We start from the raw sequence: 16194 nt of genomic DNA on the forward strand, positions 1-16194 counted from the left end.
GAGTCAATAAACCGAGTGAAGACTACACTGCCCATCGGCTGCCTCATAATTATATCACGCAACAGCACGTTTCTTGTCATGAAGGCAGAGCCAAATGTTTTTATTTTTTTATTTTTTTTCTTGAGTGCTTTATTCCAAGTAGCCTTGAGGACGCGCGTGAAGCCCATCCCACTCCGTTCCCTAAAATCACCGCGCCTGCTGTAACGCAGGAGCCGCTTGGCGCTGGATTTGCCGGCTCCCTTGCTTTCGGCCAGCCCCTGTAACCCCCCTCCCAGGTACGCAGATGCCCCCTTTCGTAGGCATCGCGGCAGACACAAAGGAACTCGCTGCACTTTCCCCTTATTTTTAAGGTGACCGACTTGATCAGCGCTCCGCCCGCCGCTGGCCGGTCTGCGTGGCCGAAGGCACCGCGCACACCGCTCTCTGCTCGGATATTCGGCAGCGTGCATTTCACCGAGAGCGATCAGCGCGGGCTTAAATGGACTATCGATAAGTTTCTAATCAGATTGATGGTCGCTGCGTCGACGGAGGGAAGTCCGAGCAGGCACGCGGACCGCGGAGCGAGCTGATCTCCTAATGGGCCGCTGAATTGTTAAATGACACAGTGATGAATGTTGTGATTTCTCTCCCGTGATACAAGACAGCTTATCTGGAGCCGCAGCAGCTGCCCGCCTCTCAGTTTTTATGCATAGCCTTTGCAGGGTCAAGATGCAGTTTCGGACTGTGCTGGACGTGAAAGTCGTGGACGTGGAGAAGAGGCGCAATCCGTCCAAACACTACGTGAGTTGCCTGCCTGCCCCATCTTCATCCATGTCACCTTAATCCCACCTTGTCCCATTCAGATGTGTCAGCGGTGTGTCTCTCTGGCCTGTTCACAGTCACAGCGTGACACATAAACGCTGCATTTAGTCCACTAAATGGAGCCTAGCTGCTCCATGAAGACCACGGCTAAGCCACGCTCAGTGTGAGGCTCTTATCAGCAATGGATCTGCTTATCAATAATTAACAGTCACAAACCATTAGAAGCTAACTCCCCACAATATTTCAGGAGACATGGTTCATCACCACACTGAGCAGTCATAGTGTATAATGTCAAATAAGCAACCTGGGCACCATCAGCACTCTGACCTCCTAATGCAGGTTATTATTATCCTGACTTTCTGACATACTGCTGGCTCTTTTTGGAGTCAAAGCTGTGGTGCATTATATGTGGCTAGTTTACATGCATTCTCACCAAATGATTCAGTTCATGCAGTGCCAGGTAACTTGCTTTTTTTCCCCCACTGAGCTGTAAGGTGGAAGCAAAACTTCCCCCGGCCAGATAGTTTCATCGCAGTGCTTCTGTATAGTCGAACTTTCATTTAAGAATCAAAACCAGTGGATCCAATAAATATCACCCACTCAAATAACAACAAAACGTAGTCCAAATATATGGTATCATCTTCACTGATATTTTGTCAGACAAGCCGAGTCTACCTGTCCACACAAAAGATGTCTGAAATGGACAGTTTCCAGAAATGTACACTGTTTGTATTTCCGTAAATGCACAAAAAGCACATTTTTTTTTAGTTATTTTTTATGTATGAAGTCAAGAGGAGCCTGTCTATGAAATGACTGAATCCTGAAATGATTTTGACACCCTCCAGAAAAAACAACAACAGCAAAATGATCTGGGAACCAGTAGTCTGTATAAATCTCACCATAACGTCTATTTAATTGCTGTTCTGTTCTCTATTCTAGAGCTCTTGATAAGGTCACGTGATCTTCGTTAGCAGATGGCGGTTGCCCACTGTCGTGGAATTGTAAAATTTTCTTTTCTTCTCAGCTCTTTAGGGGGCTTCTGTTCGTGTTGGTTTTGAAAATTGAGATTATAAATTCATCCTTGAACTTGGAAACAGCAGTTGACAAAAATAATCGTACCACAAGGTCCATTTAGGCTAGTAGCTGTCCTGGAGCTTTGAAATGTGTCAAACCTGATCTGGTAATCTTATAAATATACCTTTTTGGATTTTCATCTTGTGTCTACAGTCATTTTGTAAGAATGCAGGTCGCTTTATTCTCCAGTAAAGTCACCTCACAATAGGCTTCAGGCATTATTCATACCCTCCTGATTCTTGCCTCTTGTGGCTTTCTTCATCAATACCACACTAATAGGTGAGAATCTGTGTTAGCGCTCTGTACGTCACGGCACCAATTAGCACACTTATTGTTTGAAAGAAGGAATTCACAGGACTCTTTTCCATTTGTGCCCCTTTATCAGACACAATGTACCTGTTTTATAAGACATGGAAATATGATATGAATATTAGACATGTAATGGATATCCTCATCCAGAACAAATTTGCACCTGAGAACCTGACTTTGTGGATAATACCATCCAAAACACTGTACTCTGTATATATTTTTAACACGGGGTGACCGCAGTGAAACTGATACATAAATTCTGACACTGTTGAAGCATCACTGTACAGTCAGAGCCCCGGGGCAAAAATGAACTCTGGGCCCCTGATTGGCAACTCCAACCCTCCTTCCTCCCATTCTCTGGGTGTTGTATATGTACTCTGTTGCCTTCAAGTACCCATCAAGAACAGTACGCACAGCAGACTCCACATGGCGGCTTAATTATAGTGTGCCTGGAGCTCTTGAAACCAACCAGTACTCCCATACTGGAGTTACCACCTGCCTCCAGGTTTGCTGTGTGCCAATTTGTTTGTGTTTATCCTATTAATCACAAACGTATTTACGCCCCATATAAGAACAATACAAACTGAAATAATAATAGTCTTTATACTAGACGTTGACATGGCTGCAAGATTAATGATGCAAAACGTGCCTCAAGGCACTTTAGTTTATATTGTGCTGTAGTGGTGCATATTCCCAAACAAATGTATTGAAATGACAACAAACTAAACATATAGTTTGGTACAAGATCCCCTGATTGGGTTAGGCCCTGTGGAAGATATCCACCTTGCCTGGTAGGTTATTTAACCTTGTAGATGACAGAAAGTGTGCTGTAAATGTCAAAGTTAAGATTTAGCAATTCAATAAGTCTCATGATCAAGATCTTTTTTATAAGAGAGATCAGGGAACAAATGACATATACAATAGCACAGTGAGACAATCACACAAAGAAGCTGTCACGCACATGAATGAATTAATATAACAATAAATATTATTAAATATCTCAGTAAGTAGCGCTTTAAAGTGCCTCAGAGGAATGAGTGTTTCTATCTTGGTATGGGGAACCTTTAAATGCTAACCTAGCCTAAGATCTGGTGTCATGTTTGGTTACTTTGAACTCAACTAAGGATGTTAAATGTCTCGACAACATTAATAGCGTGGCCTTAGCTATAAACGAAAATACAAGTATGCTGATGGCTTCTGGATGTCGGAGACGACAATCCGACCTCATGCTTCAGCGCCTGCCATGTGAAAAAAGTGACGCATCTTTGCATGATGATTAAAGGAATAGTGTGACATTTTAGCACTTTCATGTGGAGATGAGAAGATCGATACCACTGTAACCACATTAAAAATGGAGGCTGGGGCAAACAGCTATCCTGGTTTGGTACGATGTTCAAAAATACTCCTATCAGCACCTCTAAAGCTAACTGATCGACATAGTGTTTATATTTTTTTGTTGTGCACAAATCAAGCAAAGTTGCGGTTTTACATTTTGTCATTTGAACAGAGACAGGCCAGCTGTTTCCCCTGCCTCCAGTTTTAAGCTAATCACCTCCTGCGGCTTGCTCTATACTGAACACACTGACATAAGAATGGTATCAATATTCTCATCTCTGAAAACAAATAATTGTGCTTAGCAGGCTATTGTTGCAAATTACACTCAGGCAGACTTCAGTGATGGTGAATTAATGGTCCTGTGTTAAGATACAGTGATATTATTTTAGTACAACTTGGACTGGATTACTTGGACTCTAATGCACAGTTATTGTTTCCACAGAGTGGAACTGGAGTGCAACTCTATAGGTAGGCATGTTGAGTAGTAGCCAGGCTACTATATGTACAGTATGTGTGTAACAGGAGCTTCTCAGGGCTGAGCTGAGCTGTACTGTGTACTTTTGGGCTCTTCTATCTCAGCGGGCCAGTCTGTGGCCTAGTTTCTCTAGCTACTCTGTCCCATGAGACAAGGCTAGTCACTGTGAGAAGAAAAAAGAGGGAAGAGGAAGGGAGAGAAAATGAGAGAAAGACACAATCTGTGGCACCCATTATATCTCATTTGTTATGTTTGTGAAACCAGCTGGAAATGCTTATCTAGTGAGCAGAGGGGTGAATGAGACCCAGGGTTTTCTCAAAGGGGAGTGCTTGTCGGACCGTAGGGATAGCTGGACCGCTGAGTCGAAAACGTGCATCACACACACAAAAAACACACACACACATTCTCCCCCTGTGAACAGTTTGTGTGTATGCGCGTTTGCAGGAGGAGGTGATAAAAGAGAGAGCAAGGTTGGGCACGGCCATGTTTACCTAAAGCTTCTGTTTCCCCTACAAGTCCCAGTTCCATAACATTTCATTTTCTAGAGACTCACAGGCCCAGACTGGGAGATGGTGTTGTTATTTGGTACCATAAAACATCTCTTCAGAGAACTGTTCCCCGCTCAAATATTTATTGACCTATCAAACACAGAGTGATATCTCAGTAAAAAAGGTTGATGCTCCCCCCTAACCAGGAGGTGCATGCTGGGGGGGGATGTTTATGAGGCGCTTTTTTTGTTTGGATTGGCCATTGTTTGAGAGAGTTTGACGACTAGGTGGAAGTGCTCATGGGCTAATTGTGTGTGTGTGAGAAAGAGAAAGAGAATATGGGAAGTCCGGAGCTTTGCTGACGCCTGTATGTAAAGTCAGTGATTTTTTTGACTGATGCTGACAGGAGTGTGTATCCACGTTGCATGCACTGACACGATTGGTTGACAGAAGAGTCGGATGTTGTCGTTCTAACACCGTTATTACCAGGACCTCACAGGCATGCTGGGGGCTGTTTTCATGTGTTCACTCCCAGATGTTGTTTGGGATTTGTGAATGTTTTATGTGTCTCCTGCAGAAGTCTTAAATGCACGCCAACAGCCCTATACTGATAGCGACACGTCTCCCACGCTCCTTTGTCTGCGTTCGGTGTAAAAGCACATGTTGTGGCGCTTGAACATGGCCTCCACTTCCTTGACATTCTTCTGGAACAGCTGCTCTACTTATGTTTACGTCACCCAGCGTTGGCAACGCTCTGTGGTTAGACAAAATATGTGTGGGCATCATGTGTGGCCTCAACTGTGCTGGCTCTGGTTTGTTTTTTTTTAATGGGAAAATAACCTGAATTCATTGCTCTTAACACCACTGGGTGTGTTGTCGTGCCATTTTAGGAGGAAGAGAGGAATGGGAAGAAAAAAGAAATGGCGTTGACTTGCATGGAGCGCTCTTGAGGAGATTAACTAGATATTCAGGGAAAAGTTTTTAGAATCAGACTGGCTTGATTAAAATGGTAAGACATTCTTTCTCTAACAACACACTCAAGGAGGAGGTATTAGAAATATTTGATCTGGTTAATAATATTAGACTTACATTTGCCAGGTGGACAGAAACATGACTCCAAATGAATGCTAATGTTGCTGAATGTGAAAATAAGCAACTCTTGGCTAACACTTTCTCCTTATCAACTTATAAGGTGATTAAATGTTGATGTTGTGTCATTAAATGTTTCCACTTCCCCCCAAGTGGTAAGAAAAAGGAAGAAGAAGGTTTAAACCACGTAAATGAGGATTTGACTTCCTAAAGACTTAATTTGAACACAAAAACATTCATGTAGAAACCTTGACCTAGTAAAACCTTAGAACAACAAAAAAACAAAAGACATGGGCAGACATTGCACTGTCACACATCTCACACTGTATTTATTTATCCGTCCTATGCATTAAAATAACTGATAGCTTTGAAAGGGAAATGTTCAAATGCAGTGTCATTTTAATGTTCAGCATTCAGAGACATGAAAGACTTGCACGTTGACTTGCAGTCTTCCGTTGACAGACTTGACACTTGAGTTGGACTTGCACCAAAATATTTAAAATCAGCTCTGATACATACTCTGCTATCTGTAATATTGCCGTTGGAGCACAACTTGGACCACTTTGGAGTAAAAATACTATTCGACTGTCTACTTGAAAAAATAAATACTATTCGACCATTCTTTGAATTCGGAAATCGTGACCCATTCCTTTGTGGAGGTCTGTTAGTTGTCTCATGTTGCTTTGAAATTAACATATCAAAGTGCTTGTAGCCAGACTTAAACTTGTAAAAGGCAGTTAACTGGAATGCATCCTATGAAGACCTACCTTTGAGGCAGTGTATGTACTAGTAAAAGTTGTTTACATGAGGACATGACCTTGTTGGCCTTTTAACTTTATTGGAATCACTGACCTCCTGTGCCCACCACAGAAGCACAGAAGACAAGGCTGGTCCATTTCCTAGTGGAAGTGACGACAGTAAAGGAAAGTCGAGGCGTCGACCTGGTGTGTGGTTAATAAAGGGCACTGTTTTGGCAGCGGATACAAAAACTCTGTCTTTAGGGGGTTTCCAAAGACCCCCTGCCAGAGCTTATGAATGGAATTGTCCTACTGTTTATTTCACTCTTGTGACATTTTTGTTGGCTTTGCTGTAAAACAGCTTAGAAGAATTTGTCTGGCTTTATTGTCATTCGTTAACCTCTCTGGGTGAACTGAAAGAATAACGGACTGCATTAGACATTTAGGCCAGTTGTGGTTCCATGTGGAAAGACTTCACTCCCATGCATAGAGAATTTTTCCAACCTGACTTTTTGTAGTCAGAGCATTTGCTCTTTCGTAGTCTGAAAGTATGATGTGTGTCTGTTTTTATAGGTTAGTTTAAATATAGTAGTTTAGGCGGGGTTCACTGCATTTAGTGGCTAGGCCCACATTCTCTGCCCCACCAAGCACTCTGCTCTTTTGCCTTCTTCACTTGAAAACCGTGAGACTGGGTCCTGGCTTTCCTCTGAAACTGTAAGTTATTTTCTCTCTTCATATGTTATGTACACTCCTATGGTCATGGAATTATGATAATGTCCAAGTTATTGAAGAAATGATTCCTTCAGGAGAGTTAGGAGACGAGGAAAGTAAGCTGTAAACTTGACATGAATATTAATAGCCGTTTCAGCTGAACATGATGAAATAATCAGAGGTCCAATTTGTTTTGTCGTAAGACTTCATGTTTCTCTCTTTGCTTCTGAGAATGAATAAAACTTTTGTTTTCAAGTCCCGCATCCTCTGTGGGAATAACAGGTCTTTTCTTGCTATCTGGGACATCCAAGCCCCCAAAGCCTTCTTGGAGTTGTTTTTCCACCCTCGTTTACGAATCAATTTTTAGACTCCTTTGAAAAGAAAGTTGACTTGTCAGAAAATATTGACACGTGACTGCAGTGGAGTCTGACGAAAAAACTCGACTAATCTGTGATCAAGAAAAGGCTCTTGTTTTTTTCTCTGAATTATAGAATGCCTCTTGATTGATAGATATTGTTCATTAAGGGAATTGCTTTTTTTCAGTAGCAGCAATGCACTACAATAACAGTCCTTCTGGTCAATCTTAATGTTAGGCTCTCTACAGTCATCTACAGTGAGTTATGGTTCAACCTCCTCATTGTTTCATAATCCCTCGATACCCATTTTAGTTTCCAACACCTTCCTGTTTCCAAATCTAGGCGTGGTTATTAACAGCTGAGTGTTACAAACCAAGAGATCATGCAGATTCTCCACGTGAGCTTTTATGTTGCTTCCTCGCCCAAATTTCAGCCTTTATTTTGGAATTGCAGCAATGCCTTATTGGTCCAGACAGGCCTGCTGTGCAGTGAGGTCTTGCAGCAATCAAGATGATCGACTTTTTAATCTTGATTTGTTTGGCTCTAAAACCCGACAAGAATGTGGACGGTCTATTGGTGGATTGTTGTTAGTGTTGTTGATGCTTGCAAAAAATCTTTAGTTGGTAAAAATTTACTTTAACATTTATTAATATATAAACATTTAATAAACACTATAATGTAGGTGTGAGTTGATTTAAGTGTTTATTAATGTTTTTGTCAACAACTAAAACTTCTCATGTGGGCACTCACAAGTGGATGCTGGTGTATAAACAGTATACAATATAATAAGTTGTAATAATATAAAATATGTCTGCTTGGGAGAAGTAATAATTGTTGACAAATACTGTTCATTAATAACCACTTAAAATGTCTATAAAGTTGCTTACAACAAGTGTGTTATAACCAATTTATTGAATGCTTATATAGTGCCATTTTATGCTAAATTGAGGGTTAAAGTGTTACATTTGTGTTCCACAAATCCTTGATTGAGGGTTTTCTGGCTGTACTTAGCACTCACGACTGGATGTACTTGAGCTCTGAGTCAGCCTCTGTCGGCTTATTTTAGTTGTTGCAGGAATGTGTCTCATTCCTCATGAAAAGGTGAAAAAAAAGCAGCTTCCATGCAATGTGAAAAATAAATAATTAGATTTCATTATGGCCAAATAAGATGTTTACTGCTAGATGTTGTTTTTTAATTTAGCCTAACCGGAGAGGCAGCAGTCCAGACTGTTGTGATTTACTCGCTGTGTTGAGTGAATAGAGTCTATTTTGAGGACTGGGGTGGGGGGGCATTAGGTTTAAGCTTGATATTTTGGGCACAGGCTGACCACGGATTGGTGTTAGTTGTGTTTTCCACCGTGGCTGCCATCACATACCCATCTGCTTCTGGGGTTTGGATCTTCCACTTCTTCCAGCCTGGTTCATATCTTATACCTCAGCTCAGCACAGACTTGCTTCTGAGTCGAATTTAGTGGCCCAGAGGTATGATGGGCAGATGATACGGTGACATACTGTTGAGGTCAGAGCACAAACACACAGCCACATAGTAGACTTTGGGGTACGATCCACACATATTTGTGACTGATGTGTGTATATATATACACGAGAGCCTGACCAATAACTCGACCAGGCCAATATAGCCTATAGCAGGTGTATCTGTAGCAGCGTATGTGTTGGCTGAAGTTACAAGAAATTGCAGTAAGGAAATGGCAAAGAAATATTCGAACAAGGGTTTACTGTCATGCTAGTGGCTCTGAGAGGCTGTAATGAGTGTTGAGCTAAATGCTAACATGTGCACAATGACAATGCTAACATGCTAATGTTTGGCAGTTATAATGTATACCATGTTAATATTCTTAGTTTAGCATGTTAGCATGCTAGCGTTTGCTAATTAGCACTAAACATACAGTGCAGCTGAGGATGATGGAAAGTCAGTAGTTTCACAGGTATTTGGTCAAACAAAGTTTTGACCTGATGATGGCGCTAAATCATTGTCTGTACAAAAGTGTGTGCCAATCTATCTTTTAGATGTTTCGCTAAATAAGTCATAACTTTGACCAATTGGTAGTGCCAGTTAAAAACTTGGGGATCACCAAAGTCATTAGGACTCATCCTCTGAGCTCCATGGACATCCGTACCAAATTTCATGGCGATCCTTTCTAATAGTTGTTGAGACACGTAACAAAACAGGAAAAGTCAGGGGATCGCCAAAATCAGCAGGACTCATCCATGGGGGACCATGAATGTGCGTACTAAATTTCATGGCAATGTATTCAGTTGGGATATTTTGTGGACAACCTGACCAACTGATCGACATTGCCATCCATAGAGCCTCACTTCTAGTGTGGATAAAAATGAATATAAAAATGTATTGTTAGACTTCAACATACACAAACAAGCTCTGACAAGTGCTGGGGCAGCCCCTCCATTCACTCTGAGGCATATCTTGTCATTTAGTTGCTACCAGCGTTGACTGGTATGCACTAACAACATCAAGAGACTTTGCTCCAGTGAAGTCAAGCCTAGCCTTTACATAAAACTTTAGAAGCTAGGATGAAGCCCCACGTGACTTGAGGACACATGAGCAACCAGACAACTCACTTTTCCATGTTTGCCCTTAAAGTTTTCTGAAATAAAATTTGTTATTGAGCAGTAAAAAGAGCTATTTGCTTAACTCGTGAATCCTTGTTAGTCTGCAAAACTCTCAAAGTCACTTGGAAACATTGCTGACAGTGAAACCATTTTTTTGGACTACATAACTCGGCAGTACCCCAGGAAGCACATTTTCATAGTAATATGTCAAAGCTGATCACTGTGGTTACACCCTAACGTGCTAAGAACAAGTTTGTCAGTGTATTGTGACAGTCACAGCTTCTGTATGCCAGTAGCAGTAGTGTTCGCATGGGAGTGAACACACTGCGGTGGCTCCTTGCCAGTAGTAGCTGAGCCCCTTCCAGCAGCAACAAGGCCTTTTAACCCTCGGCTTTGTTGTGGAACCTCTTTTGTTTCAAGCTGCTGCGCTTCGTACGTCAACGTCAAGGTCTTTCACTCGACCTCATTCATCTTGGCTCTGCTCTGGAGGCTCCTGGCAGGTACAGAGGATTGGAGTGACAGTGTAAGATCAGTCAGAAAGATGGAGCCTGCTGGAAATAAGGAGCAGGAATTGCTCACCAGGGAAACACATTGCCTGTATTTAATCTGAATGCTATACATGAAGCAAAGTCAATCGTTTCATGTGTTCATGGCGGCTTGATGCTAAGTGGGTTTCTATTTGCGCTGAGTCTGGGCCACTTAGCTAGAATGTCTTGGCTGGGTGACAACATCTTGTTTTATTGCTCTTTATTGAGTACATGTCAGATGTATGCAGTTATGAAGTGCTGGGTACAAAAAATACAGAAACACTATGAATGCTTTTTGTATAGGCTGTTGTGATCTGGCAACAACAATGGGAAAAATGGCTATAATCTGTAATAATATGTCAGGATTGATGGCTTTGTCTCTGTATTCTTAATAAAGGTCTTGATTTCAAAAAGTAGGAGGGAACGTCAGTCGAGAATTAAATCTACAATACCCAGTGTTGCCAGGTTATTGGTGCACCTGCACAATGCTGTTTTGATTACGCAGATATTGGCTTCTAGTTGACACTCAATGATGTTCAGAAACACAGCAGTATCTTTTCAAATGCTTAAACACATGAATCCTTTTTTTCCGAAGCGCGGTCTAGTGGCCATGCATGGAATTACAACGCAAAAATGCAACGATTCAACGAGAGGTACAAAATGTTTGACTTTAATCCTGTCTTATGCCTACAGTCAATGCTGTTTTTTCACCATGACCATAATCTTTTTCTAACCAAGCACTTCTTCTCACCATGATCACGATCACCCCCTAACCATAACCAAGTAGTTTTAGCTGTCCGAGACTTGACCAGAAGTCGTTGAGAGTCATAGAGATGGCACAGTACAAAATGCATTTTTCACAGTCATGTCTTTATGCATTTTGAAAGGCATTGAGAAATTATATTGTCCTGCTGATAACCTCAGAGGTCACATAAGAAAATGCTAACCTGAGTTGTTTTGGAAGGTAATAACAAAATACATATTTTGACATCTAGGACCTCTTGTAGTTGTGTTAATGTTATACTGGATCACATTATATGAAGGGGTTTTAAAATCTTTCCTACCCCTGTTTACATCCATGAGGGAAACAAAGTATTAGAACAAAGTAAGCTTTAGGAAGTTGTGTTGGGTTGCATTAGATCATGGAGGTGTACCCAATAAAGTGGTAGCTCAGTATAATTTCCCCCTACGAAAGCTTGTAGCCTAACGTTATATAACAACTTATCCAGAGTAATTTCACATACAGAGCCCTTTTCTGAACATCCCACCTGCTCTTAACGTCTCTGATGAAATATTCCTGGCCTCTGGATATTACCTTGGTTATCTATGTTTCATTAGATTAGAGATGATGGCGGCACCACTTACCTCCTCTTGACGGATAAATGGAATCTCGCCCAATCTTATCAGGCCTCTCTGGGCTGCAGCACTGCTTCAGTCAAGGGTAAAGGCCAGCAGGTCAGTGTGCTGACAAAGGAGGGATGCTGTCTCTATCCACCATACTAGTGTCAACCACTGACAGATTTATGAGTGCGTGTCATTGAACGTTCATGTTGGGGGAATTGGTTTTGGGCTGTGTGAGCATGTTGCCTGTGAGTTTGTTGATACCGCGAGCACATGTGTATGCCATTGCAATCAATTTATTGGCATCAACTGTTTCAACGAGTGCTGAAGAGATTAGATTTATGCAAAAGAACAAGTTGTGACCCAAGTTTTTACTTTGTCTTTCTTCTCTTGGCAGGTATATCTCATCAATGTCACCTACTCTGACAACACCTCCCACATCATCTACAGAAGATACAGCAAATTCTTCGACCTACAGGTAATCATCCATCACTCATGTGCTCCCCCGCATCCACCATGCAGGGCATGTTTGTGTCGAAATCCCTAATTCCATTGCTCCTGATGTGTTTTGTCAACCCTGCGAACTTGCAGCATTGTTTTCTATAGATTAATGTGCAAGCCTCATGACTGTTTACTGCCGCTGTGTCTATGCCCGTGTTCTCCACACCTCGTCGCCTCAATGAATCAATGTGTGTGTTAGTAATTGGTCAGGGAGCAGGGGAGACATGGTTTGTATCCCTTAGCCTCGTAGAGATGTATCACTGCACGGCATCTCTCTCTGCTCTCTCTATATCTCTTCCCCTCCTTCCTTCTCCCCTCTTCTTCCTCTCTCTCATCTCATCTCTGCCTTACCCTCAAAACGTCAGGCAGCTGACAGGCCTTTTTTATAGTACAAGCAAGAAATCCACAGGGAAGTCAATTTAATGTACCGTGCTGTATATTGGGTCACAGTTAGATTCTCTACTGCAGCCTGCTCTGTTTGTTAGATATAGTCGTATATGGAAGATGGTCTTTTTCTGTTTTCTTGACTTGACTTGGATGCTTTATTCTCATGTTTAAAGTATCGAGTTCTCTTTGCTGGACTCTATTTATTTTGGAACGGAGCGGGACCCTGCCCTCAGTCTCTCAGATTGACTATTCCATACTGAGAGAATGCTTGTGCCCCTTGCACCCCTGGCCTGCTGCAAGCTGATACCATATGCATATTGGACCAGAGGTCTCTGGGTCACTAGTAAATATGAAGGGGCCATAGTGAGAAAGTTACAGGGGACACATCTCAATAGCTCCAGTGTGCTAGTCCAACAGGAAAAAATTCCCAATCAGTGGAGGAAAGGTCCTTTCTGAAAGGTCCCATTGATAACCAGTGGGGCAGTGTGAGGTGGAAATAGACTCCCCCCTTCAACTGATATACTGCCAATGTGGAATAAAAAGACAGAGGTAGAATAATAAATACAGGAAAGCATGCAAAGTATGTCTGAATGTTCCTCCATTCTGGAGAAGTCAGAGACATGTAGGTGAGTGGAGTGGATACATTTCTTCCTCCTGTTATTCTGCCTCTCGTGCATAAGCGTGTTCCTCAAATTGCTTGGGAGGAAACTAATGAAGCTTAATGGTTCATGGATGGCTTGGCACAAAATCACTCCCAGTCAGAAGCTGCAAGATTGATTTTGTTAGCTTTGTCAGATGGCACGGGGCAAAGGTCACCCAACTTGGTCTGCGCTTTATTGAGTTGTCAAAGAAAGCGGCTCTCACATGGCCAAAGTTTGGCCTGGCTGCTGTTAAGTGAGTTCTATTGTGAAAATCCCTTGCTACATATTTCTAGGATTTAGCAGATATCTCTTTTAAAACAATGCACTATATCACCGCCAGCACTTCACTGCTCACTTCTTACTTGCCTGGTTCTTTGATGTTTCCATTTGCACTGTGACACTCATGAATAAAACTACCACTGGCAATGCTGACAGACCAGCTTTCTAATACTCAGTAATCCTCTATCTCTGTCGGTATATGGACTGAAAGTGAAGTTCTCTCTGCCAGCCTTTGATTTTGCTAGATTCCTTTGATGGTCCTGTTTGATCCCATTGTTTTCAGAGAAACCTGGAGCCTCTCCTGTCCAAACATTTATGTGGTGTAGAGACCCTGCTGCTCTCAGCAGCCATGCTAACCCTGGGGAAGAGAAACATGGATGGCCGCTCTGAAACGGTTGGAGAGTGCTTTAACCAAAGCTTTGGCAAAGACTGCTGGGGATTTCAAGACTGTTTCCTACTAATAACCATAACAGGCTGTCTTCCTAGAAACATAATGGCCCTGGTTCTGGGCTGGCGAGATGAATGAGAGGGGCCACAGATGTTGCTTTGACTGACTTTGTTAAGGCTTTCTTCTGAAAACCAACTCTTTAGGTTCTGCATTTGGTCTGCTGGATGTAGCACTGACCAGTTCTTTTTGTGTCTTTTTGTATCATACTAAAAAAGCTTTACCTTCTGCCAGCACTTCCTGGAAAATTATGAATTTGAACGGATCCAGTCACATGTCCTTTAGTTCCAAAGTGCTTTTGCCAGTGTGAAGCCAGCCGTGTAGAGAATGTATTATAATAAAAATAAGGAGCCATATTAGTGCTATTTAGTGGCCCTCTGTGAAAATGAAGTCATGTGCGGCTAATAGAAAGAATATATTAATGCAAAATGTTGCTAGAACCGCACGGTGGGGATCCATTTTGTCTGTGCACATTTGTTCTGTAAAGAGCGAGTTGGATCTCGTGTTGTCACACTTGTTTAGGGAGAAAGTAGCAACTTTTTCTCTGCCATCCTTTGTCATCGCCATGTCATTATTTTTATTTGTTTGGCAGATGAAAGCTGCCCTGCTGGAATGGAGGTTTGATTCTTCTTTTTTTTTTTGTTACTGGCTAACAATCGACATACCTCAATTACAGGCAGGGAAAAAGGAAGAGAAAAGTGAATCCAGACAGACAGAGGCTTGTACACGCACACACACACCTGCCACAACAATATGTCACCTAAAAACTAAAAACACTTACATGCATTTTCTATTATCCTTCTCCATACCCTTACATAATTATTTTCTGCCCACCCCCATCTGTTCTTTTCTGTTTGTCCATTAAAGAACAGTTCATCCTGCTTGTCAGGATGTGACTGGCTCTTCCTGGCTGCTCTGGTGAGCACTGATGTGGTTTTGTCTCATCCAGACCCGACTAGTGAGTCAAACCGTGTCCTTCTGCCAAAAGTAGGCCGCCAAAGTTTCTCATCAGAAGTAAGGAAATCGTGACAGGGAGAGGAACAGGTCAGCCGGAGGGCCAGAGAGGAAAGGAGTAATGAGGAGGAGGATGATGATGATGATGATGATGATGCTTGCGGTGCTGATAATGAGGCAGAGGAGGACAGTGAAGACGATATGACAGGGATTATGGTGATGAGGATGACAGCAATACTAGTGGCGTTGATGATTAAGATTCATGGTGTTGATGCTGATGACATTGATGATGCAGATGGAGGGAATGAAACATGTTTCTTCAGGTTCACCTATTGCAAAGAAGCCTTCGTAAGCATGTTTCAGGAACCTCTGAGGAGTGGGCGACTGTGCCCTGGGTGTCCTTGGGCCCACAGCGAAGTTAGTATATATAAAGCTGTGGCATGGCTCACCATCTGAAAGAAGGATGCGCTCTGACTCATGCTTTTTACGAGGGCCTTTGGTTTGTATTCTGCCCGCGTGCGTGAACACAAGCCTTCTCTTGTCTTTTTCCAAGTCTGCCTTTATACGAGCATCCCTACAGCAACTGAATATTTAGTTTAGGGACATTTTAACGTTACATCTCTCCAACGTTCCCTTTTCGGTGTTAAGTGTAACTTTGAAGAAACAACAAATGATACAAGTCTGTTTTGCTGAGAGAGTCAGTCTCAAGGTCGATGTTCAGTCCGTTTGGAAATAGCTTTACGGATGCTAGCAGCAGGCTTTCGGCAAACAGCATGTTATGTTCAGCGTAGAAAATTATACAGTAGCAGTGGTCAAAACTCTTAAAAGGAAGGTCATTGAATTGGGAATCTCTAACCTCTAAGTGGGGTGTTTGATGGAAACACATGTCTAGACCACAACTAGGCATTATCGGTATGCCATCCTCGAGGATAAATTACCAAATAGGCAGCTCACTAGCTCAGCCTGTTTGCCCTTGAGGTGTTCTGTGAACGTACTGTAACTCAACTGAATGAGGGAGCCCATTGTTTCAGGTCGAGGATAAAGAGCTGTTTTATTTAATTTATCGGTGTGTGTGAGAGAGAGAAGAGCAGGAAACATACTTTTTCGCCCCTGAGAGGCAGAGGAAGGACACCTACACACCAAACACAGGGC

At 42.3% G+C, this 16194-nt stretch overlaps 1 protein-coding gene across 5 annotated transcripts in view; it reads left to right on the forward strand.

Moving 5' to 3' along the window:
• Positions 1-127: 127 nt before the first annotated feature.
• Positions 128-16194, forward strand: part of sh3pxd2aa (SH3 and PX domains 2Aa) — a 113692-nt gene continuing 97625 nt past the window's right edge. For 2 of the 5 annotated variants that reach the window (XM_038714549.1, XM_038714554.1), the window contains exons 1-2: positions 148-780; positions 12233-12313. In XM_038714549.1, coding sequence (XP_038570477.1) covers positions 685-780; positions 12233-12313 — 177 coding nt within the window. In that variant the 5' untranslated portion in view covers positions 148-684. Of the gene's footprint in view, positions 781-12232; positions 12314-16194 lie in introns of all 5 variants that reach the window. The other 3 variants (XM_038714551.1, XM_038714553.1, XM_038714550.1) reach the window with 3 other exon arrangements.

Source organism: Micropterus salmoides, unplaced genomic scaffold, assembly GCF_014851395.1.
Source record: "Micropterus salmoides isolate LMB-PRFRI ecotype aquatic unplaced genomic scaffold, ASM1485139v1 Ms_hic_scaffold_12, whole genome shotgun sequence".
NCBI lineage: Eukaryota > Metazoa > Chordata > Actinopteri > Centrarchiformes > Centrarchidae > Micropterus > Micropterus salmoides.